This window comes from Microtus oregoni, unplaced genomic scaffold (assembly GCF_018167655.1).
Source record: "Microtus oregoni isolate MIOR12 unplaced genomic scaffold, Mior012 000028F_ref0000031, whole genome shotgun sequence".
NCBI lineage: Eukaryota > Metazoa > Chordata > Mammalia > Rodentia > Cricetidae > Microtus > Microtus oregoni.
In genome coordinates, this window is record NW_024543087.1 from 16,972,562 (window position 1) to 16,998,454 (window position 25,893).

Consider the following 25,893-nt stretch of genomic DNA (forward strand, 5'->3'; position numbering starts at 1 on the left):
CTCTCCATGTCCCCAAACCCCAATGACAAAGGCCCTGACACAGTTCGACTGAAATGCTCGAAAGCACACCAGCTGTCATCTGAGCTTCGAAAATTCCCTTTCCCACAAGAAAATGAGAAGTCAACCAAATTAAGGATGTAAGATAACAAAAAACCTTTTTCTTCAGTTTTGAAGAAACAGAAAATGTTTCCAAAGTTAAACTTGAGAAGTTGTCATCAAAGATCAATGACTAACCATAAATACTACCCAAAGTTAGATACTTCAAGGTTTTTGTTTTTTTCTTAAAATTTCAGAGTATATTTTAGCTCCATTACACTAAAAAGTTCTAAAGTCTACAATTTGCAACCAATGCACAGATGAGATCTTTCCAATCAACTAAAACATTGTAGTATTTTTTAAGTGAACTGTTCAATACTTTTCGCATACTGAACATGCCCATTCAGAAGCAGAAATCACATATACATGCACATACATAGAATATACATACATCCCACATACCCCTCAAACACTAGAGTTACTTGTTTTCTACAAGTTTCCCTGGTGGTCCCTTCCAGCACTTTCCCACAATAGTAAACACACCCCAATTCCTCTTCCATTGATTAATTTTGCCTGGCTTTGACCCTTATACAACTTATAGAACATAGAATATACTTCCTGAATGCAGTTGATGTGTGCTATCTTTTTATTCATTTTTACTTTATTACTACTGTTTTTTGAGGCAGGGTCTCATTATAGAGCCCTGGCTAGCCTGGAACATGTCATGTATTTATATATATATATATATATTGAGCTCTACATTTTTCCCCTGCTTCCCTCCCTGCCTTTCCCCTCCCCTTCAACCCTATCCCGAGGTCCCCATGCTCCCAATTTACTCAGGAGATCTTGTCTTTTTCTACTTCCCAACATTGTAATATTTCCAGTTTTAAAAAGGTAGATCTTCCTCAGCCTGTGGTGGTGGCACACACCTTTATTTAATTCCAGCACTCAGGAGGCAGAGACAGGTTGATCTCTGTGAGTTCGAGGCCAGCCTGATCTACAGAATGAGTTCCAGGACAGAACTCCAAAGCTACAGAGAAACCCTGTCTCAAAAAAAAAAAAAAAAAAAAAAAACCAAACCCAAACAAACAAACAAAAAGATCCCCCTCTGACACCATAACAAGCCCAGAGCATGGACAAGACATCCATCCTGCTTTCTTCAACATCAGGAAAGTTGGAGGAAAGATTCTTGGCTTTAAACATTAGTAAGAAATTACATGAATCCTGACTAGGTCCTGGTTTAAAAACAAAAACCATGTAAAGCAAAAGATAACCAGGCTATATAATTCACAGCCCAAGAAGAGCTAGGTAACAAAGAGGACCCTAAGAGGGACACATGAATATCCCTAGGAAGGGGAAATAGATGAGAGCTCCTGGGTAATTGGGTGTTGGGGAAAACTAGGGTGGGGAGGGGGAGAGAAGGAGAGAGGGGAAAATGAGGGATCAGGTTAGTCAAGTGGGGAGTGGGATGGAGGGGGAGAGTAATGAAAGAGATATCTTGATAGAGGGGGCCATATTGGGGCTAGGGAGAAAACTAGTGCCAGGAAAACTCCCAGAAATCTACCCCCAGCTAAGACTCCTAGCAATAGTGGAGAGGGTGCCTGAACAGACCTTCTCCTATAATCTGATTGGAGACTACCCTAATTGTCAACAGAGAGCATTCATTCAGAAACTGATGGAAGCAAATGCAGAGATCCATAACCAAGCACTGGACCTAGGTCCTGGAGTACAGTTGACAAGAGGGAGGAACGATTAAGGATTATATGAGTAAGGAAGGCGGGGTGTCAAGATCACGACAGAGAAACCCAGAGACAGCTGACCCAAGCTGGGGGAAGCTGATAGACTCTAGACTGGCAGTTAGGGAGCCTGCAGGGGACTGACTTAGGCCCTCTGCATGTGGATGACAGTTTGGTAACTTGGTCTGTTTGTATGATCCTTAGCAGTGGGATCTGACCCTGGAGCATGAGCTGTCTTTTTGGAACCTATTCTCCATGGATGCCTCGCCCAACCTTGATGCAGGGGGAGGAGCTTGGTTCTGCCTCACCATAATATGACATGCTTTGTTGACTCCTATGAGAGGCCTACCCCTTTCTGAACAGAGGAGGAAGAGATGGGAGGATAGATGGGAGGTGGAAGGAGGGAATGGGGAAGTAGAGGAAACTGCGGTTGGTATGTAAAATAAATGAAAAAATTAATAAAACACCTGCTTACTCCAAAATTAAAAAAATAAACAAATACAAAACCCCTTTGAAAACAAGTTCATCGAGGACAATTAAGAAAACTGAGTGTGAACCGAATAGTAGCTATGTGGTAATTATTTTAAAATTTATTATACAACAAAGCATCTTTATTGTTAGAAGATAAATATAAAAGATAAAAATTTCATAATGTGTCTATAACCCCCTTTCAAATGATTTTTTTAAAAAGTAATTTACGCCGGGCGGTGGTGGCACACGCCTTTAATTCCAGCACTTGAGAGGCAGAGGCAGGCAGATCTCTGTGAGTTCGAGACCAGCCGGTCTACAGGAGCTAGTTCCAGGACAGGCTCCAAAACCACAGAGAAACCCTGTCTCGAAAAAAAAAGTAATTTACACGAAAAATACTGCAAAATATTAAAATGACGAATCCAGGTAAAGAACATATGTTTTTTTTCTTTTTTACAATTTTCCATATACTTTTGTTTCCAAAGGGAGAAATCCTCTGTGATTTACTGCCGTATAACTTCCCCAATCTCCTAGTTCTCCAGTTACCTGCATGACAGTCACACTTCCTTTAGGGTTCTACTTAAACACTATCCTGTTTGCTCTGTAACTCTTAACTACCTAACACATTTATTTTATTTATTGTCTCTCCAACAAGGCTCCCTAAAGGCAGAGGTTATATTTCATCTAACACGAGGTAAGAAATCAATAAACATCTGTTCTCAGCTGGGTGTGGTTAGCCGATACCTATAAACCTACAACTCAGTAGGCTGAGGCAGAAGGATTCTAAATTCAAGACTAGGCAAGTCTACATAAAGAAATGCTCTATTGAGAAAAAGAAAAAAAAAGGAAGAGAGGGAGGGAGGGAGGGAGGGGAAAAAAGGACAGACTGCTATACTAAAAAAATCTTTTCAAGCTTCCAGATTCATACTCAATCCTTTCACATTTTCCCAGCGTAGCTCACTATTTAGGACACAGTCTCACTAGTCAGTACTAGCCTTGAACTCCTTTTTTTCTCCCAAGACAGGGTTTCTCTGTGTGGCCCTGGCTGTCCTGTTAACTCGCGCTGTAGACCATGCTGGCCTTGAATTCACAGAGATCCTCCTGGCTGCCTCCCGAGTAATTAAAGGTATGGCCACCACTGCTTGCCCTTGCACTTGAACTCTTGATTCTCTTGCCTCTGAAGTGAGAAAGCACAGGTATTCACAACCATGTCTGGCTCTTTGCATAATTTACAACTACTTTATTTACTTCTGGATTCTAACTAGAGGGTCTGTTTTGGTTCTTTGGTATTTTGTTGTTTGTAATTCTACAGACTGATTCTAGATCATGTTAGGCAAGAGTTATCAGTACAATCCAAACGCAGCTCCCAGCCCTTTAAATTTTATTTTGAGAGGCTCACTAATTGTTCAGGCCAGATCTGAATCTGCAATCTCTGTGTCTCTAGAATAACTGGGACTACAGACATGGACTACCACACCCACATAACTGAGTGATTTCTAGCTGCCAACAGGACACACATTCCCACATTACCTCCAGAAGATTTCAGTGTGAACAAATGGGTAAAATCAGCTTGGTAGAAGTAGGTTCTTAAATACTTACATGGGCAATGTCTCCTTTTGTGCCTATGACCCGATCCTGAGAGTGCTTACTGAACTCAACATAATGATCTTCTGTGAAGGAATGCCTACAAACAACAGAATTACTGAGGTAAGACTGTCAGGACATATTCCAGTCACCTGAAAGAACAGGAAATTCTCAGCCTCTTACAAATCACACTTACCTGATTTTCCTTGGTTTCCAAAGAAGAAATAATTGTATACATTTGATTAAAAAGAAAAGTTCCTCTATAAGTCCACTGAACAGATCCCAAATAATGAGAATTTGTTGGTTAGAGAAATGGCTAATACAGGATATATGCTTTTGAAATATTACAAAAATCAATACAATTGTCATGTGAACCTAGTACATAAATGTCCATTTTGGGTAAGTAAACAGTCCACTGTTTAATGGGAATATAAAGATATCATAAGATTAGTTATAAACTAAGACAAATTCTTATTAAATGTGAGTCTCAAATGAGAAAGAAAAAAGTACCAACAATTTGACATTATAACTCTTTTCCCCAAAAGGCTTGAAATTTAATATCTGATCAAGGGAAACAAAGTGGCTAAATAAGACACGAAATACAAGATACTATGCTGTAAAAGCAAATAAATACATACTTCATATCAAATACTGACTTCATCCCCCAAAGTGCAGACAAAGGTTGGCTCCAAGTTGCAGACGTCAGAAGTAAGGACCCATCCTAAAAGAGGACAAAATTAGAAATCACTAGGTCTTAATTACATGTGCCTTCAGCAGACTAGAAAATATATTTATTCCCAGGGGCCTAAAGATGGTTCTTTTTAATGGTTTATTTATTGTGCATGTGTGTATGCTATGTAGGTATGGTGGCACATGTGCCATACATGTAGAAGTCAGAGGACAACTTTGTAGAGTTGCTTTCTCCTTCTACCTTTACATGGGTTCCAAGGAACAAACAGGTAGTCAGGATTTGCATGGTGAGCACTTTTACCCACTAACCTATCTTTCTGCCCTGGGTTTTTTTATTGTTTGTTTTTCTTTTGTTGAAATAGGGTCTATGTACTTGGAATGGCCTAGAACTTACTCTGTAACCCAAGTTGTGCTCTGAACTCATGATCATCCTGCCTCAGTTTTCCCATGACCACTACACACAGCTAAAACTCTCTTATCAATCGCTGGTCAAATATCTAAGAATCTTTCTGAGATATGAGTCAGTATCAACTAGACTTTCTAGTTAATGGCTCATTTCAAATAAAGTCCAATAAAAGATAAGACTCGTTAGTCGGACAGTGGTGGCGCACACCTTTATTCCCAGCACTCGGGAGGCAGAGGCAGAGGCAGGCAATGTCTGTGAGGTCAAGGGCAGTTGGGTCTACAGAGCGAGTTCCAGGACAGGCTCCAAAGCTACAGAGAAACCCTGTCTGGGGGGGGTAGGGAGGGGGAGGACACTCCTTTAACTCTGGCTCCCCAATCCATATCAAATTGAGAGCAAACAAAAAGGAACCCTCACCCTGGAAGGTTCAAGGTGTGTGATGGCTGAGTTGTGACAGTTATAGCTGGCCTCTTCCTGTCCACTAAATACATTGTAGAGCTTCAGCTGCCCTGTACAGGTACCAAGCATCAGAAATCGCTCCCGAGCGGAGAATGCACAGCAGGTAAAGCCACTTTCATCTTCATTAGCTTCCCGGAACACTGAAATAGGACGAAATCTAAGCAGAAACAGAAAGAGTGCATAAATCAGAACAAAGAATATCCAGGAACTCTGCAAACACAAACTGTGTTAGACAATATGAGAGAAGAGTATTGTTTCAAAATGTGAAGTCTTATTAACAAAAAAACATTATAGTGTGACCTTCAGTAGTTTAAATTTTCAATGAAAAAAGTCCCACTATCCATACGTAAGATTTGTAAAGAAGCAGACAGAAGACAACCTGGCCAGCACAAAAGGCAAGTCTCACTCACAAAAACAGTGAATTAAGCAACAAACATACTGGTTGTGATGACAGCAAAGAAATCAAAATACTGGGAGCCAGTTTAGGGTGGGCAAGAGACTTGACCCTAGAGGGGCTCCCTAGTGCCCAAGATGAGGTTCCCAGTTAGTTCCTTGGGCAGCTGAGGATTGGGAACCTGAAATGACCCTATCCTAGAGCAATACTGACGAATATCTTGCATATCATCATAGAATCTTCATCTGGTGATGGATAGAGATAGAGACAGAGACCCACACAGGAGCACTGGACTGAGCTCCCAAGGTCCCAAGGAGGAGCAGAAGGAGGGAGAACATGAGCAAAGAATTCGGGACCACGAGGCGTGCATCCACCCACTGAGACAGTGGAGCTGATCTACGGGGAGCTCACCAAGGCCAGCTGGACTGTGACCGAAAAAGCATGGGATAAAACCGGACTCTCTGAACATGGCGAACAATGAGGGCTGATGAGACACCAAGGACAATGGCAGGGGGTTTTGGTCCTACTTAATGTGCTGGCTTTGTGGGAGCCTAGCCAGTTTGGATGTTCACCTTCCTAGATATGGACGGAGGGGGGAGGACCTAGGACTTACCACAGGGCAGGGAACCCGGACTGCTCTGTGGACTGGAGAGGGAGGGGGGGGGGAGGGGAGTGGGGGGAGGGGGAGAAGGGTGGGAGGAGGGGGAGAAGGGTGGGAGGAGGGGAAGGGAAATGGGAGACTGGGAGGAGGTGGAAACTTGTTTTTTTGTTTATGTTTTTTTTCTTCTTTTCGCAATAAAAAAAATTAAAAAAAAAAAGAAATCAAAATACTGCCAAGAAATCTAAAACAAATCCATAATTGACTTAATTATTTCACAAAACACATTTAAAATGACGTTCAGTGATAATTCAGGCCAACAAATAATTTTAACTAATCACTCAGTGATGATACTGACCAAACACTGATTTAAATAAAAGAATCATTCCAACGACCGTGAGGAACCTCTCCTTACCTGCTAAAGATAAGGTGCCTATCAAAGCATCCGCCATCTACCCCTCCATACTTTGGAAATGATGCCCTGCGGTTTAGCCTTGAGGTAAAGTTTATTGGCGCTTGTCGCCTCTGTTTTGGCTCAGGACACTGGTGAGGAGTAAAGAGAGAAAAGGGTGGACAGGTGGCAACGGGGTTCTTGCAGCGAGCATGTTGCTCTCTAAGATACTCTGTGATGATACTGTCCAGCGTAGGTGGGGAAGGAAGATGTCTATCCAATTGTTTTTTTATGGCGGGGCTCTGACTGTATGCACCATGGTCCGACTTCTGCCGCAATACTCGAATTTTCCTGCCATTGCACGGTGATGGCCTCTCTCTGATAAAACTGATCCTACCAATCAAAGGGGAGTTGCCTGCATATGATGGTCCAGGCAAAGCCAATGAACCCTGGGGAGGGCGTGGCGGAGGATGGGCAGGGGGGGCAGAAGGGGCAGAAGCACCCACAGCAGCATGGCCACCCAGTCGACTTGCAATGCCATTGGCAATCCGAGGGGTCCGGGGAAGAGAGACAGGAGAAGCAGCAGCAGTTACTGGGGTGAAGGCAGAAGAATGTGAGGCAGCAGTCATGGGCAAGTCAGCCTCTCTCGTGAGCACAGTCGCTGTCTCTCCAAGCCCTTTAGAAATGAGATGGTTTCGTATCAACAGGAGCAGCTCTTTCTCAGGGAAGGAGATCCTTGACTGGGCAACAACATCTGCTTTCTGTAGTCGTGCCAGGGACACATCAGTGCCAATGAGAAGAGGCTTTCCTGATACTCGCTCGATGAGCTCAGCAGCGTATTTGCAGAACTTGACATGGTCACTCCGCTTGTCCTGCAGCACTGGCTCTTTCATCAGCTGTTGAATCTGGCAGCTACTAAAAAGGGGCAATTTGCTGATAATCTGTCGAACAGTGCTACTTCGAGACAAGCCCACCAGGGCCTTACAGGCCAGGGCCCGGATCTGGTCTGCATCTGTGATGGGCATCTTGATGGACAATAGGGACAGAAGCACCTTGATGCCATTGTTGGACTGGACCACATTCCACATCTTGGCCAGGGTATGTTCACTGCTCTTGGGGGTCTGAGACAGTTTTCTCCGAGGCGTTCCAGAAATAAATTTACCAATACTGGATATCCGGTTATCTGGGCCACATACACAATTGATTATAATTTGAAGTGCTGACTTCTGAATTTCAGCATCATGGATAAAGAACTCACCCTCAGCCACTCCTAAAATAATGCTGATACCTATAACATTAAAAAAAAATCTTATTATTCTTCATAAAACTTATTGCTAGAAAAACCTAAAATGGCATATCATAGGGGCACTTTACATATTCATCTTCATTATGAACTATTAACAGCAGTCAAGTTTTGGAATCAGTCTAAGTGTCCCACAACAGACAAATGGACAAAGAAGACATGGTATTATGCACAATATAATCTTACTCAGCCATAAAAAAGAATGAAATTATGTCATATACCAGAAAATAGACAGGGATGGCAAGATGACACTGGATAAAGGCTTGGCATCAAGCCTGCTGACCAGACTTTGATCCTCAGAACTCCATTTGCAGAAAATTTATTCCAGCAAGTTGCCCTCTAACCTCCACACATATACCATTGTGTGCATGAACACATACAAAACGTTAATAGAAAAAAAGAAAATGGTAGAGCTTAAGATCATATTAAATAGACTAGCCCATAAGTAGAATGTAGAATTAAAATTCACAAAGAAATCCACACGTGCTAGGATGCCAATATTCAGAAGGCTGGGGCAGGAAGATATAAAACAAAGTCAAGGCAAGCCTGGAGTACACAGTAAATTCCAGGCCAGGCTGGGCTACAGAGTGAGAATCTGTCTCAAAAACAAACCACCACCAAAAAAGGGCAAGGGACTAGAACAGGCCTAAAAAAGAAAATAGAGATGACTCTTGTTTTCTTTTGTTTTCCTACTGGTTGTCTTCTGGGTTTGTTTTTTTGAGGCAGTCTCTCTCTCTCTTCCTAGCCCAGGCTATTCTGGAACTCACTACATAGACCACACTACCCTCAAACTAAAAGACTGACCCGCTTCTGCCTCCCAAGTGCTCTGACAGTGTACCTACCCAACCATGCCCAGAGAAGGAAGAGGTCTTAAAAAGGGAGCAGATGAGGGTGATGGGAGCAAGAAAAAAAAAATATTTTGTCCCACATGGAGAATCTAAATTTAACTATGTGTAAGTGTGACATGAAAGCACAACGGGGAACAGGAAGATTGGAAGAAGGAAAGTAGAAGGCATATATGAGAAAGGGACTACCATATACAATATAAAATACCATAAAGAAATCCATTCTATAGAGCTTTAAGAGCCAAGGAGATGACTCAGAGGGTAAGAAGGCTTGCTGTGTAAGCCTGATGACCTGAATTTGATCCCCAGAACCCATGTAAAATAAAAAAACCTGAATGTTACCAAGTGGTGGGGACGCATGCCTGTAATCCCAGAACTTGGGAGGCAGACTCGGGTAGACCTCAGTGAGCTGAAAGCAAGCCTGAACTACAAAGTGAGTTCCAGGGCAGCTGGGCTGCTACACAGAGAAACTCAGTCTTGAAACATAACCCCCACCAAAAAAAAAAATAAATCTGTAATAGCAGTATTCAGCATTTCCACAACAAGATAACAAAACAAAGACGAGAGAACAGACTGGTTGGAAGATCATGTACTCAAAGCAACAAGATAGGTCATGTCTCAACAGGAGCAAAGAAGAGAGCTAACACCCAAAACCTACATACTTGCTTAAAAACACTTATCAGGTGGAGGTAGAAAGATCAGGTGGAGGTAGAAAGATCAGGAGTTCAGGGTCATCCTCGGGTACATAATAAGTTAAGAGACCAGCCTGGGATACCTGAAACCCTGTCTCTAACACACACACCCTCCAAAACAACAAAAAAGTACAATTGGCTTGCTACATGTTCTGTACCTGAATATCTCATGTACGATATCTCTTGTATAGTTATTAGAGGGGTTATATGAAGTGTGAAAGCTATCAAAGTTTGTGTACAGTGTTTCCAAGGTAAAAGGGACAAAAATAGTGGAAATGAATTAAAATCTTTACAGGAAAGCAAAAAGCCCTTAGTTGAGCAAGTCTCACAGCAATAGGAACATTATTCACTATCTATTAAACCAGGTGGTGGTGCACACCTTTAATCTCAGTCCTTGGGAGGCAGGGACAGGCAGATCTCTGAGTCCTAGGCTACCTGGTCTAGAATGAGTTACAGGACAGCCAGGGTTAGACAGAGAAACCATGTTTCAAAAACCCAAAAAGAGAGAGAGAGAGAGAGAGCGCACGTATGCTTTTCTTTCCCAGAATACTACACCTGAAGAACCACAGTCTATCATCATTCACCTCAACAGCCTGCTCTTAATATTATGGGTTTTCTCTTGTTATTTTTCGAGATACAGTTTCTTTGTGTAGCCCTTCTGTCCTAGATCTTGCTGTTGTAGACTAGACTGGACTGAAACTCAGAGATCCACCTGCCTCTGCCTCTAGGGCAGGAAACAATAGTATGCACCACCACCACCCAGCAACAATGTTTTCCCAAACACAAGCTTTCTCCTCTCTTATGTTTCTAAGTACTCAAGTGTTACCAAACTTTTTATTGTTTGTCCTAACTTATTAATCATTGCAAAGGTAAAGTTCTGGGTGGTACACATCCTAGTACAGAAATATCTGACCCATCCAGAAATCCTAAGTGTATTAACATGACTCTCACTATATGAACTGTGTGGTGTCAATTACAGCTGACAGACAGGAAACCTTCTTCCACAACCTTCTATTCTAGTGGTTCTCAACCTTCCAAATGCTGTGTCCCTTAAAAACAATTCTTCATATTGTAGTAACTCCAACCATAAAATTATTTTTGTTGCTACTTCATAACTATTTTTGCTACTGCTGTGAACCATAATGTAGATATCTGATATGCAACTCCTATGAAAGGGTCATTTGAAGCACACATTAAAAATTATTGCTATATTCTAACACCCTGAAATTAGGTTACAAATTTGACAGAAAGAGCAAAGACAAATTATCACACAAGAAAATTGGTAAGGCGCAGGCTTGAGAGATAGCTTAGTCTGTAAAATGTTTGTCTTACCATCACAGGGCTTAAGTATAATCCCTAGAACCCACCAAAAACTAATATAACAATCAAGAATAGTACTATATACTTATATCCTAGTACTGGGAAAAAAGAAGAAAATACATCCCCAAGGCTCACTGGCCATCCAGCCTAACCTACCTGGTGAATTCCAGATATCAAAAAAAAAAAATTATGATTCCCTGAAGAATAACACCTGATGCTGTCCCCTGGCCTTCACATACATGCATGCACCTGCATACACTCACGAAGATTAGCGTAGTCACATGGTGCAACCTACCTACAGTGGACACAGTAGAGCCAGCCTCGTCCAGTACATCCACTGACTCTGCCAACTGGAGCTGGATTTTTGGCACCACAGTGAGAATAGCCAAGACATCCAAAGCAAAGCGCACAGTGTCATTCCTAGTCAAAAAAAAAAAAAAAAGAACTAGTCAAAGGGGAACTACAATATAATTACTAAAAAAAAAATTAAAAAAAAAAACAAGGAGATATTTTGAAATGTTCTAAAATACAAAAAAATATTTAAGACTGAGAATATACTAGACACTAAAAAATAATATGGAAATGAGATATGATTGTAATTACATTTACTTATTCGTGTGTGTCATAGTGTGTGTAGTGAGAAGACACCTTGGATTTCTCCTTCTATCATGTTGGTCCCAGAGATCAAACATAGGTCACAAGGCTTGGAGGCAATTTCTTTTCCCACTGAGCCATCTCCCTTGCCCAAAACAGGTTTTGGGGTTTTTTTTGTTTTGTTTGTTTGTTTGTTTTTTTAAGATTTCAGGTCAGGCAATGGTGAAACATGCCTTTAATCCCAGCACTCAGGAAACAGATGCAGGCAGATCTCTGGATTCAATGCCAACCTGGTCTACAGAATGAGTTCCAGGACAGGCAGGGCTACACAGAGAAACCCTGCCTCAGGAGATAGAGATAGATAGATAGATAGATAGATAGATAGATAGATAGATAGATAGACAGACAGACAGATTGATAGACGATAGATGATAGACAGATGCTGGATGGATGGATGGATGGATGGATGGATGGATGGATGGATGGATGGATATAGATGATTGATAGATGATAGATAGATAGATAGATAGACAGACAGACAGATAGGTGGATGGATGAAGGAAGCAAGCATGGAAGCAAGCAAAAGGTCCAATGTCTCTGCATTCCCAATTTGGTGCTGGAGTCCTGGGTTATTAAGTAAATAAATACTTTTAAAGCCAAAATCACACCTTTGAAGCCATGGAGACAGATCAGCAGATAGTCACTTGCTATCAAGCCTGACTCACAGTATTATCCCTGGGACTCACATAGTGAAAGGACTCACATCAATACCTGTATGCTGTCTCTAACTAGCACACACACACACACACACACACACACACACACACGGGGGGGGGGGGGGGATAGATCTACATAAGTAAAAAATATTTTTTGAAAAATATCATTATAGTTGGGCATCATAGCACACACCTTTTATTCCCATCACTCGAGAAGCAGAGGCAGATGGACCTCACTGAGTTCCAGGCCAGGCAGGGCTGCATAGTGAGATTCTGTCTCAAAATATAAAATAATAAAATAAGGAGGCTGAAAGATAGACCAGGAGATAAAAGCACTGGTTGTTCTTTCAGAAGACACGGGTTAAATTCCCAGCACCTACAAGGCATTTCACAACTGTCTGACTCCAAATTCCAGGGGATTTGATGCCCTCCTCTGCTCAAGATCCTATATGTGAGATACATAAGCTCACACAACCACATACACACATAAAAAGAAAAGGCGGTAAAGTATAAAAAGTTAAATAATAAAAATCATACTTGGGGGAGCTATTACTTTTGTTTTTTTGTTTTTTTTTGGGGGGGGGGTTTCTCTGTGTAGCCCTAGCTGTCCTGGAACTCACTCTGTACAGTAGGCTTGCCTGGAACTGAGAGATCTGCCTGCCTCTGCCTGTCAAGTGATGGAACCAAAGACATGTGCCACCACCACACAACAACAACAAAAAACACTTTCATACTTAATATACTTCTGTCACAGAGTCTACTTTAAAACTTCACCTCAACAAAAGCTTGTTAAACATGTATTATATAAATACTGAACTTCATGTGAAATTTCTAGTCCCACCTTGCATAATAGGTCTTCCAATTGCAGGCAATAGAAATAAGCTGTAGCAAGAGCTGCACACACGAAAGCTTGAGGAAGACTTCAGCAGGTTCCCAATACAGCTGAGCTGGGCCATATTCTATCAAAAACTCCATCATTTCCACAATCTGCTCATGAGTGTATGAGCATGCCTAGAAGGAGAGGTATGTATTATAATACAAAATTGCATCATCTATCTACTTACTACTTTCTCAATGTTTGCCCAAAGATTTTAATAAAAGCTTTCAATTTCCACAATTCCTGAGTCACCAGTCCATATGTAAAACAATGCTACATAATGATTAGTACTTTAATTGTGATTGGCACACATATTTAAAAAAATAACACAAGGTCAATTTATTCATACTTAAGAAAGCTGAGAAAGTAGCATCAAGAAACAGGTATCGCTTCAACTTGCAATTTTTGAAACATGCAGACATTCATCTTGATCCCAAATCGATCAAATAAGTTCCAAAATGACAGAGAACTAGAGTTATGGACACATCCTTTCCCAAACAAAATTCTGCAGTTTTCACAAAAGCAAGCAGCTTTACTCATACTTGAGTCCCTTTAGCTCTAGTTTAGTGCCAGAATAGCAGTGACTTCTAAGTGGGAACAAAAGGTCTTTGAAATTCATCTACTACCTCCACTTTTAATTGTTCTGCTTTCATATAGGGAAGGTAAAATGCAAAACTGTATGTCCTACAGACATGGCATTGGTCTCAGATGTGATTTCAAACCTGGTACTGCTGCAAGTAGTATTAATTTTTAAGACTGTGTTCTAGGTAGGGATGTAGTTAAGTTTTACAACACTAATCTGACATGTATGAGACTCCATTTTTGATCCCCAACACAGAAACAAGAAATAAAAGAATAGAAACTGGCTATGGTGGTACACTTAGAAGGCACTCAGAAATGGCCCAGTGCGTAGAAGGCAGAAGCAAATAGTTCTCTGAGTTCTAGGCCAGTCTGGTTTACTAACAGAGACCTTGTGTAGTCATTCTTGGTTGTCAACTTAACTACATCTGGAATTAACAAAAATCTAATCAGCCTAGCACACCTATGAGAGATTTTATTTTTTTTCTTCATTAAAACATTTAAGTAGGAAGACCCACTTTTAATACAGATCTTTTAAGGTTGGAAGATACACCTTTAGTTCAGTTAGGATGATAACATCCACCTTTAATCTAGGCCACACTTTCTGCTGGCAGCCTATATAACGTACATGGAAAAAGGAAGCTTTTGCTCTTTGCCTGCTAGCTCTTGCTCTCTCTGGCCAAGACCATTCCTTACTAGCATTATAGCCTACTTCTTCAGGAATCTGTCATATACTGAAGACCACCTGAGATATCCAACTTCATGGACTACTGGAATTTTGGAAATTATATTGGTATACAGACATTGTTGGACGAGCTGGACCAGAATGTTAAGCCAGTCTAATAAGTTTGTGTGTGTGCGCGTGTGTGAGTGTGTGTGAGTTTATTCTATAAATTCTATTCTTCCTGAGAACCCTGATCAAAGATTTGGTACCAGAAGTGGTTCTAGAGCAACAGAAGTAAAATGATGGGGTTTTTTGTTGTTTTTGTTTGGGTTTTAGTTTTCCGAGACAGGATTTCCCTTGTATATCCCTGGCTGTCCTGGAACTCAATAGACCAGACTAGCCTAGAGCAAAGCAATCCATCTGCCTATGCCTCCTGAGTGCTGGGATTATAGGTGTGCACCACCACCACCCAGCCAAGGATGATTTTTTTTTCCCCCAAGGATGATTTTTTAAGGATCTGGAACAGGCTTTCCAATTTGCCATTGCCTACTGTTATTGTAGCCCCTCCAGTTACTGAAGCCTCTCCTAGAAGCTTGGAGAGTATTAAAAGCCCATAGTGTGACCTAGTTTACAAACTTAAGGAGACAAATGCATTTAATTATTCACCTATTCTGAGAAACAATGGGTTTGGTGACTCTACATGAGTAAACCGTTGAAGCTGGGCAGTGGTGGGGCATGTCTTTAGTTCCAATATTCCGGAAGCAGAGGCAAGTAGATCTGTGAGTTCAAGGCCAGCCTGGTTCACAGAGCTAGTTCCAGAACAGCAAGGACAACACAGAGAAGACAAAAACAAAAACAAGACTTTTGACAGTTTGTGGAAAAATAAGAAAAATGATGATAAAAGCTGGTTGTTCCTAGCATCTCTGGATAAACTGGCAAAGGATAAGAATAAGCTCCATGGTAACAATAACTAACTTCTAGCATGAAAGAATACAGTGAAGGACAGCAATATGATGAAACTGACCAGCTCCAGATGTACACACTAAAGGTTTCTAGTGTGCCCTGGAAGGAAATCTCTCCAGCAGCCACAAAGCTTAAGTTTAGAAAGTCAAACAAAAGCACTTATTATTTGGCTGGCTGAATTACAAAGAGAATTAATTCCCAGAAAATTATTATAGGAGGACCCTATTGAAGCTGAAAACCTTGAACCCTACTTGCCATTTCCTACTTTTACTACGGAAATTAACACTTTGTTGTCTGCTAAACCAGCAGTGACTTACCCTGAAGATGCCAGTACTGATGTCCCTCAGAGCCCACCAATAGTTGCCTCTAGACCTATAACCAGACTAAAAGCTAAGCAAGCTCGTAGACTGGAGACGGAAAGTATAGTCCATGAGGAAGTAAACTAAACTACTAAAGAGCTCAATGAGTTTGCTAATTCGTTCAAGTAGAAGTCTGGGGAGTATGGGTGTAAATAGATTTTAAAGTTGTGGAATGAACATAAAACTAGATTGGGCTGAATTTACTTGTGTGGGTCCACTGGGTAGAGAGTCTAGGTTTAATATGAAAAGTTCAAAGTTTAAAAAGATGACAAAATGCTGGGCAGTGGTGAAGCACGCCTTTAATCTCAGCACCAATGAGGCAGAAGCAGGCAAAGCTTTGTGAGTTCAAGGCCAGCCTGATCCACAGAGCTAGTTCCAGGACAGTCACACAAAGAAACCCTGTGTTAAAAAAACAAAAACAAAACAAAACGAACAAAAGATAACAAAAGTATATTTAAATGGTTGGCTGAAACATCAGTCCAAAGATAGCCTATTAAAAAGGAGTTGGTGATGCCTAATATCCCTTGGCTTAGTGACTATGAAGTGTAAGATTGCCCTCTGTATGCTGTGAATACCATTGGTTAATAGAGAAACTGGTTTGGCCTGATAGGGTAGATAGGCGGGAAAAACCAAACTGAATGCTGGGAGAAAGGAGACAGGTCAGAGAGAAACCATATAGTCCTGCCAGCGACAGACGCTGGGTGGGAACTTTACCTGGTAAGTAACAGCCACATGGAGATACACAGATTAATGGAGATGGGTTAAATTAATATGTAAGAGTTAGCCAATAAGTAGCTAGAGCTAATGGGCTATGCAGTGATTTAAATAATAGTTTCTGTGTGGTTATTTCTAGTCTGAGCTGGGCAGTAGGGAAGCAAACTAACGGCCTCATAACAACAAACTGGCACCAACGTGGCTAATTAAATCCACTTACAATCTGAGAAAGTTTAAAAAGGATTCCTAGACAAAAGAGAACAGAGTAAGCAGCAGCTCCTTTAAGAGAGGTCTTCCTGATTCAGTGGTAGCAGAAAAAAAGCCGTGACATTTTGAAATGCCAGCTTTCTGGGTCCTGCTGCCAGTGCAACCTCTGGCTCTTTCAGGAGGCCAAGCATTTAAATGAGGTTTGTGAACAGAGTGCTACAACTTGCCTAATGGCAATATAGACTGGCTGTGTGCATAAAAATGGGGCTGTGAGCAAGGCTCTCAGAGGCAGCAAACAGCTCCACCATGCTGGACTTGGCGGGGCAAGGAGGCAGTGCGGTATTTCCCCTAGCAATGGCGTCACTAAAGTTTGTAAGAAGGACTTAGCATTTTAAGAAGCATTTCTGGTCAGAAAATAATTACAGATATACAATAAAGACAGATTCAGATAAAAAAAAAAAAGCCCTCTAAATGAGCCATATTGTTGGATAAATGTATGTAGGCTTGGGAGAGAAAATAAAAAAAGTAAATGCGTTTTTTTTAAAAAAAAAAAAAAAGTAAAGACTTTAAAGAGACAGAGTATAAACAGTCATAGATTAAAAGGGGTATAAAGATAATAAAATAATTAAAAAGAAACAGAGTAAAAAATAATAAGCACAGAGTCTGGATTATGTATATTATTGTGTTTTCTATGAATTTTTTGACTGTGAAGGAGCTAAGTACAGAGAGACATTTCATTGTATGAGCTGCTAAGCAAAACCAACATATATACTTTAAAGGTATCTTGATTTCAAAATTTGAGTCAAAGGATATGTTGCTTTGGTAAAGAGGTTGTTCTTTTGTTTCCACAGAGGATAAGAACCTGAGGATCTCTTCCAGACTAACGTGGTTTGATGTACTAAAACACCCCAAAAGGTTGCTATGAACACCCCCAAAAATTACTTCAGCCAACGAAAAGCAGGAAGTAGTTTGGAGACAACTATGCCCATATTCCCAAATATTGTCTATAAATGTTTGTTTACATTTAAAGGGGGATATGCTATAGAGATTTGCATTGGTATGGATTTTGGTTTACTGATACAAATTTAAGGTCAGTTTTATTATATGTATGTTTCTGCTTGATTAAGGTATTGTGTGTGCAGCTCATTTAAAAATATAATGTATAATTAAGAAACAGATTAATAATCATCTATAATAGTCAAGCTTGTAGTCATGTTAGTTAGATTTTCTAGATGGACAGACATATATTTCAGATGGATAGGCATTCTTCAAACCTTTCATAGACTACAGAATATGGCATTTAAAATGTTTTAAGCATTTCGAACTTTTTATGGCAATGAGACACATCAGCTCCTGGCAGCACCAATTACTTCAAGAGGAAGATAGGCACTGAAGAGGCTCCTTATGTAGTTTATTGGTCATTTGGGCAGGAGACAGCTCTTGCCTGTACTGCTTGATGAACTGGACATGCAAGACCCACAGAGAAATGACTGCTGAACTTGCGTAAAGGTGAGATGATCCTTTGGGGTTCCTGCTTCATGAAAGAGTCTGCCAGACATTCTGTAGTACACAGAAGAAAGTGATTGACAAACTGCCAATATAGATGGAACTGTCTTTAAAATTTCCCGTTTCAGGGAAAAGTCTGCTGGACAACTATGGGCCCATAGGCTAAGGATGGATGCCCCAACAGTACAGAAAAACTTTGAGTGACTGTCCAGGCAGCAGAGTGTCTCTATCATTTCTAGAGTTTTGGAAGTTGCTTACAATGCATTTCCTGTTTATTTAGGTAATATTATATCCTTCTGGAGTCTCTGATGGAGTTGAAGAATAAATGGTTATACTTATAGTTTTCCTTAGATATGATAAAAGTAGATACAAATATTGTCTGTAATTCTTGCTTGATACCTGTGTTGTTATATGTAAGTTTACTATGTTAAAGTTAAAACCTTCCTTTTCATTTAAACAGAAAAGGGGAGGTGATGTGAGATTCCCCTCTGTATGCTGTAAATACCACTGGTTAATAAAAAAACTGGTTTGGCCTGATAGGGTAGACAGGCGTAGATAAACTGAATGCTGGGAGAAAGGAGACAGGTCAGAGAGAAGCCATATAGCACTGCCAGACACAGATGCTGGGAACTTTACCCAGTAAGCCACAGCCACACAGAGATACACAGATTAATGGAGATGGGTTAAATTAATATGTAAGAGTTAGCTAATGAGTGAAGCAGTGATTTAAATAACACAGTTTCTGTGAGATTATTTTGGGGCTGAGCAGCCGGGAACCAACAAGTGGCCTCTTCCAAAATATGAAGAGATTTAAAGGCTCAAGAAAATTGCAATGCTAGAGTAGATACACTGTCTAAAACCTAATCCTCCATATTGGAAGGCCCAGAAGACATGCTCTTCACTAATACTAAGAGATGCAAAATGGTTGGGGGCACAACTCCATTTGTAGAGCTCTGTTGTCACTCTTTTCCTTATATCACCCTTAGGGTTGGAGATGCTGTTACTCAGCTGGATGAATTAAATGCAGGTTAAATTGAGCCTCAAAGTAGCAGGGGCCAGATGGCAGCACTGAAGTGCCAAAAGTAAGGTGATTATAGTTATCATAATGGGCAACAAAGATAAAGCAATGTCCATAATAGCCTAACCTGTAACAGGCATCAAAGGCAAACTGATTTTTATGGTGGCATGACTCATATGGACCTTTGGTACTGGCTAATCATTCATGGTGTTTCCAGGCATAAAACAGAAGTCTACCATATGTCTCATCTGAATAAGCAGAAAATTTCTCAAACAGATAAAAACTACAATTATATTGTAGCAAAAGAGAATCTTTGTCCACAAACCAATTTCCAGACATTAGCCAGTAAGCAGCATTCTTCAATGGTCTCTGCATCAGCTCCTGCCTTCAGGTTCCTGCCATTTGAGTTGCTGCCCTGACTTCCTTTTTTTTTTTTTTTCTTGGTTTTTCGAGACAGTGTTTCTCTGTGATTTTGGAGCCTGTCCTGGAACTAGCTCTTGTAGACCAGGCTGGTCTCGAACTCACAAAGATCCGCCTGCCTCTGCCTCCCAAGTGCCCTGACTTCCTTTGATGATGAACAGTGATATGAACCGTAAGCCAATAAAACTCTCTTCCCAAAGTTACGTTGGTCATGCTTTTTCATCATAGCAATAATAACTCTAAAACATCATGCCTCAAAAATAAAATTAAACAAAAAAATGACTATTCTCTTACCTTGTATGGAGGTTGAGGGTGAACAAGAATACCACCCTCAGTCCTCTGCAGTGACTGCTTGACTTGTTCCAATTTAATGGCCAGGTGAGCCTCAAAATACTTGCGCAGAGCCATGCAGGTATGTTTGCCTGTTTGGCGGCTAGCAAATATTTCATCGTCACTCAAAAGTGCACCCTGGTCTTCCAAATTTAAAATCTCCAAAGTACTGATCTATTAGTAAACAGGTATAAGATTGCAAAGGAGATGAGGAAAGAGCACACAGAAAAGTAAAAAGATAACAAAAGAGATTTTGGTAAATGTTTACATTCAACAATACTGACAAGTCTATCCATATATACAACATGCTAACAATCATATGAAAGAAAAATGGGAGCTTCTAATCATATTAAAATATATAGAGAAGATGCAGTATGGTAGTGTATTCTTGTACTACAACACTTGAGAGTCTGAGGCATGAAAATACTAAGTTCCAAAGAATATTCAAAGGTAACTTGAAATACAGAGAAATTGCCTTAAAATTTTAAAAAAAGAGAGGTTGGAGAGATGGCTCAGTGGTTAAGAACACTGGCTAATCTTCCAGTGGAGCTGAGTTCAATTCCTAGTACCACATGGCAGCTCACAACTGTCTGTGACTTCAGTTCCAGGGAATCCAACACCCTCATGCAGACATGAATACAAACAAAACACAAACGCACATAAAATAAAATCTTTTTAAAAATTAACAAGAAAAGGAAAACAAAGATATACCAGTCTAAAGTTGTTGTCATTTGAAAAGGTCAAAATTAACCAGTTGTAGTGTGTGGTAACTCACAATTGCAATCCAGCTCCCAGCACTTGAGAAGCAGAGCCAGAAAAATCAATAGAAGTTCAATGTCTGATGGAGGAAGGTCATTGGTTAAAAAATAAAGAAACTGCTTGGCTAGCCCTCATAGGTTAGAACACAGGTGGGTGGAGAAAACAGAACAGAATGCTGGGAGGAAGAGGAAGTGAGCTCAGACTCCACAGCTCTCCTCTCGGGGGCAGACGCCTCAGAGAGACGCCATGCTCCCGGCCCCTGGGCAGACATATGCAATGAAGCTCCGACCCAGGATGGACGTAGGCTAGAATCTTCCCAGTAAGCGCACCTAGCTGTGCTACATAGAATATTAGACATGGGCTAGTCCAGGTGCGAGAGTTAGCCTAAAAGAGGCTAGATAGAAATGGGCCAAGCAGTGTTTAAATGAATACAGTTTGTGTGTTGTTATTTCGGGCATAAGCTAGCAGGCGGCTGGGGTGTTGGGGACACAGCCCCTCCGCTCGTATCACTACAAATGTCAGCATGGTTACAAAAGGAGTTCTAAACAAGGCTACATAGGGAGACCTTTTCTCACAAAAGCAAAAAAAAAGATAAGAAAAAAATTAAGGTTATCATAGCAACGCTCCTACAAAATTACTGGGTAAATAAATACATACATAAATATAAAAATACACACATACCTACATACATACATACAGAAAGGCAGGTAGGCTACAATGGTATAGTAAGCTTAGCCTGGTTCCAAACAAGGCTACATAGCAAGACCTTTTCTCACAAAAGCAAAAAAAAAAAAAGAAAAAAAGAAAAAAAAAAGAGGAAAAATTAAGGTTATCACAGCAACCCTCCTACAAAATTACTGGGTAAATACATACATACATAAAGGCTACAATGGCGTAGTAAACTTCAACCATCAGAGACAGAGAACAGGGCTGGGTGCAGCAGTTTAACAGTATAGTAAATATGTATGGCACCTTGGGTTCAATCCTCAGTACCCAAAAAAAAAAAAAAAACAGAGAAAAGACAGAAAGAAAAAACTCATAAATATATACATATACGCAACCAAAGCCCAAAAAAAAAAACAGAGAAAAGACAGAAAGAAAAAGCACATAAATATATACATATACACAACCAAAGCCCAGAATGCCAATCAGAAATGCACCCGACTAGGTGCAATGATATCTTTGACTCCAGCACTGAGAAATAAGAGACAGGAGAGATGGTAGTTCAAAGTCCTTCTTGGCTATACAGCAAGTTAAGGACAGATTGGGCTACATGAAACCTTGATTCAAACTACCAAAAGGAAATTTTCTCTCTTCTACATGATGCCTTTCAGGATAGCCAAAACAAAGAGGACTCCTATAGCTAACTGAAGAGCTAGTGGAAGAACCTCACCAAGTTCACCAGGCGACGAAGACCATCATAACGGTCAAAGAGCTCCAAGACAGCCCGAAACGAGAAGCAAATTGAGAAAAACATTGTAGCATGGCAGCATCCTGAAGCATGAGAACATTCCATTAACCACAGGGTATAATTCACCACATCAGATAGAACATTGTGGGGATGCATGCAAACCTGCAAAAGAAAAAGAAAAAAAAAGTAAATAAATAAATAAAATCTATTTTTAACATTTGGAGCAAAGGTTTCTTTAAAAAGGATGAAAAATTCACCAGTGTAGGTAGAGATGTTTATAGAAAACAGTGATCATTCTAAGTCAGGTCTAGGATATAATCCATACCAAACCAGAAAACTACCTAAATTAAGTACAACCTATATTTACCAAGAGCCAAAAAATATATCATTTAATGCTTCTAAATGACTCAGGGCATAAAGTATTAACATCTTGCTTAACAAATCATGAAGACACAGAAGTTAAGGACTGTTTTTTTTTTTTTCCTTTTGTTTTGTTTTTGTTTTGTTTTCTTTTGAAATAATCTCACTTTGTGGCCCTAGCTGGCCTGGAACTCACTACACAGACCAGGATGGCCTCTGTCTCCCAAGTACAAGGATCAAAGTCATGTGCCACCATGCCCAGCAAAGACATTCTTATAAATGTCTGAGCCTACTGATGATCCTGAGTGTACATATGTAGTATCTGCTGCTCCCTGATTCATACAGGTCTATACCGTCTATGAATTAAACAACAAATTATAAAACATCCCCAAGGTTTGCTTGGTACTTTTTTCTATATTTTAGCCATAATTAGCTTTGTACATGTAAATAGTTTAATATTCACAAAACGTAAAATTTTAATTATTACAGTTATCTTAATAAATGAACAAAGACAAAGACAACACTCAAGACAATCACCAGCTTAACTTAAAAAGTCAACCGGAGTCGGGCGATGGTGGCACATGCCTTCATCCCAGCACTCAAGAAGCAGAGGCAGGCAGATCTCTGTAAGTTCAAGGCCAGCCTGGTCTACAAGAGCTAGTTCCAGGACAGCTAGGACTATTAAACAGAAAAACCCTGTCTCAAAAAATAAAAAGTACAATACACAATATTAGAAAAATGATCCTTGTACAGAAACGATAAGCCACCTCCTAGAGATACCCTGAGAAACCATCACTTTTCAAATGTACAACCCACTCACTTTTAAAAACGATGACTAACATGAAAGACTTAATGGAAAAACAAGACTCAAACTAAGAATGAGAACAGCTGAAATTAGTTTACTATCTCCATCACAAATTATTTAACATACATAAAGCATTACCTGTTTATATAATAAACTGACTTTAAAATATAACACAATTCTACTGAGACACAAATGAAAAGTGCCTGGCTACTAGTCATAACGCCATAGAAATCAAAGAAAGCTTATGAAACATCTGTCCTGCACTTTCTCAGTAGAGTCAAAATTTCCTAAATAATTTTACATTTTACATTTTAGGATGCTTTATGAAGATATACATTCACATTCCTCAAGTCTTTCATAAGAATTTCATTTTTTCAACTGTTCCTTTCTTCTTATCCAAACGTTCATCTGTGAATGTGCTGCTTTACAGAGATGGTCCCCATCAAACCCATTCTCATCACCTGAATGGACTGGACTTACTCTTTCCATAGCATCCTGGTTGTAGGACAGGTAATACAAGCACATGGATACACCAGTTGCAGCCATAGAAGGACGAGGAATTTCCAGTAATTTCTGTACTCCACCATGTGCAACAAATTCTGTGGCAAATTTGTTATGGAGCAGGAGAGATGCTAGGTGCTAAACAGTAAGGACACATGTTACAGTAGAATAACCAAAAACATCACAAATCTCTTAACATAATATTAGCTTCTATAGAGTCATAAGTACAAAACCACCATCTCAAAAAAAAAAAAAAAGTAAAGAGAAAGGAGAAGGGAAAAAGAAAAGATGGGAGAAAGAAAACAGAAAGGAGGCCAGGTCAAGAAGTGGTGGCACACGCCTTTAATCCCAGAACTAGAGAGGCAGAGACAGGTGGATGGATGATATCTGTGAGGCAAGCGTGGTCTACAGAGCAAGTTCCAGAACAGCCAAGGCTACAAAGAGAAACCCTGTCTCAAAAAGAAAGAAAAGAAAAATAAAAAAAACAGAAGGGAAAGAAAAAGAATGGCTTAAAATTCTACAGCATCCCCCTTTTCCTTCCTAACACAGAAAGGTATTCAACTTTCCAGGACCCATGGAGGCAGGGTAGGAATAGAACCTGGGTACCTGCTAAACATGAGCTATAAGAGTGAGCTATACCCTCTGCAACAGGTTAAAAACATGAAATGGGCTATCTGCAGTACTATTGTTACTGCCCACCCTTGTAAGATACGAAATAAATAAACCTGTTTTCTTTTTCTACCAAAAAAATAAAAAAGACCCTCTACTTCTTCTTTTGCCAAAACGTGAGGAGTGGTGGTGGCGCACGCCTTTAATCCCAGCACTCAGGAGGCAGAGGTAGGATCTCTGTGAGTTCAAGGCCAGCCTGGTCTACAAGAGCTAGTTTCAGGACAGGTTCCAAAGCTACAGAGAAACCCTGTCTTAAAAAAAACCAAAAAAAAAAGAAAAAAGAAAAAAAAAAAAGATGTGAGATGAAAAGACCAGCTATACATTTCTGCTACCATGGAGCTGTTTTGCCTTCCCTACATGATGGACTGATTATATTTTATCCCTTCAAACTGTAAGCCAAAATAAGCCCTTCTTCCACTAAAAAAAGAAAACAAAAACAAACAAAACCAAGATACATGAAGCAGGGCATGCCTATAATCTTAGTACTTTAGTGGGCTAAGACAGGAGAACCACAACTTCAAGGCCAAGAAGTTGTGAGACCACATCTCAAAACAGAAAGTTAAAAGAGCTGGAGGAAGCTGGAGGAAGGTGCTTGCATAGCATTCAAGGCCCTAAATTAATTCCTAGTACCCACAAACACAAAGGGTGAAAATAATAAACCTGGCTGAAAGCAATGGCACAATTTTACAATCATTTTTTCATATGTTTCCTGAGTAGACTTTTGCTAACCTTAACAATTTAATTCTTCATATATAATCAGCTCAGTGTTCTAATTCAAGTTCAGTCACTGACTTTATGAAGTCCAGAAATTTTTCTTTTACATTTATTTTCAATATAACCCCAAACTATTTAAAAAAAAAAAAAAAAAAAAAAAAAACTTCCTGAGACAAGGTTTCACTCTGTATCCCAAGCTGGTCTCCACTTCTCAAGTGCTGGCATTACAGAATCCCAAAGAAGAACCTTAAGCAAAGAATCAAAAGTGGCAGAGTTTTGTTGTTGTTATTGTTGTTCTGATCAGAATGCATTTTTAAAAATTAAATCTTTGGCCAATCTGTGGTGGCACATGCTTTTAACCCCAGCCCTCAGGAGGCAGAGGCAGGTGGATCTCTATGAGTTTGAGTCCAGTCTGGTCCACAAAGCAAGTTCCAGGACAGCCAGTTACACAAAGAAACCCTGTCTCAAAATTAAACATTTTATTAGATTTATTTATTCTATGAGTAGCTATGGTGTTACATGTGGAGGTCAGAGAACAACTTGACTTGCAAGAACTGGTTTTCTCCTTCCACCATGTGGTTTCCAGAGATCAAACTCTGGTCATCAGGCTTGGCCCTAACTTGCTGAGCCATCTCATTGGCCCTAGATAGGGTATCCTAACTAGCCATGAACCCACCGCCTCCCCCACAGCTGGGATTACAATAATGCAGCACAACACCCAGTTAAAATTCTAACGTTTAAGTTTTGTTAATTTCCTGCTCAATTCCTACTAGTCTCCCAGGGTGGAATGACCTGCACAATTTTAAAG

The 25,893-nt window shown here is 40.2% G+C and overlaps 1 protein-coding gene across 2 annotated transcripts in view; it reads right to left on the minus strand.

The window, feature by feature from the left end:
- Window positions 1-25,893, minus strand: part of Dcaf1 (DDB1 and CUL4 associated factor 1) — a 63,285-nt gene that overhangs the window by 17,869 nt on the left and 19,523 nt on the right. For both annotated transcript variants that reach the window (XM_041676729.1, XM_041676727.1), the window contains exons 9-17: window positions 23,682-23,840; window positions 22,019-22,198; window positions 19,831-20,040; window positions 13,071-13,240; window positions 11,215-11,339; window positions 6,784-8,047; window positions 5,335-5,533; window positions 4,463-4,545; window positions 3,840-3,924 (exon numbers count right to left, since the gene is read on the minus strand). In XM_041676729.1, the coding sequence (XP_041532663.1) occupies window positions 3,840-3,924; window positions 4,463-4,545; window positions 5,335-5,533; window positions 6,784-8,047; window positions 11,215-11,339; window positions 13,071-13,240; window positions 19,831-20,040; window positions 22,019-22,198; window positions 23,682-23,840 (2,475 nt within the window). The remainder of the gene's footprint in view (window positions 1-3,839; window positions 3,925-4,462; window positions 4,546-5,334; window positions 5,534-6,783; window positions 8,048-11,214; window positions 11,340-13,070; window positions 13,241-19,830; window positions 20,041-22,018; window positions 22,199-23,681; window positions 23,841-25,893) is intronic.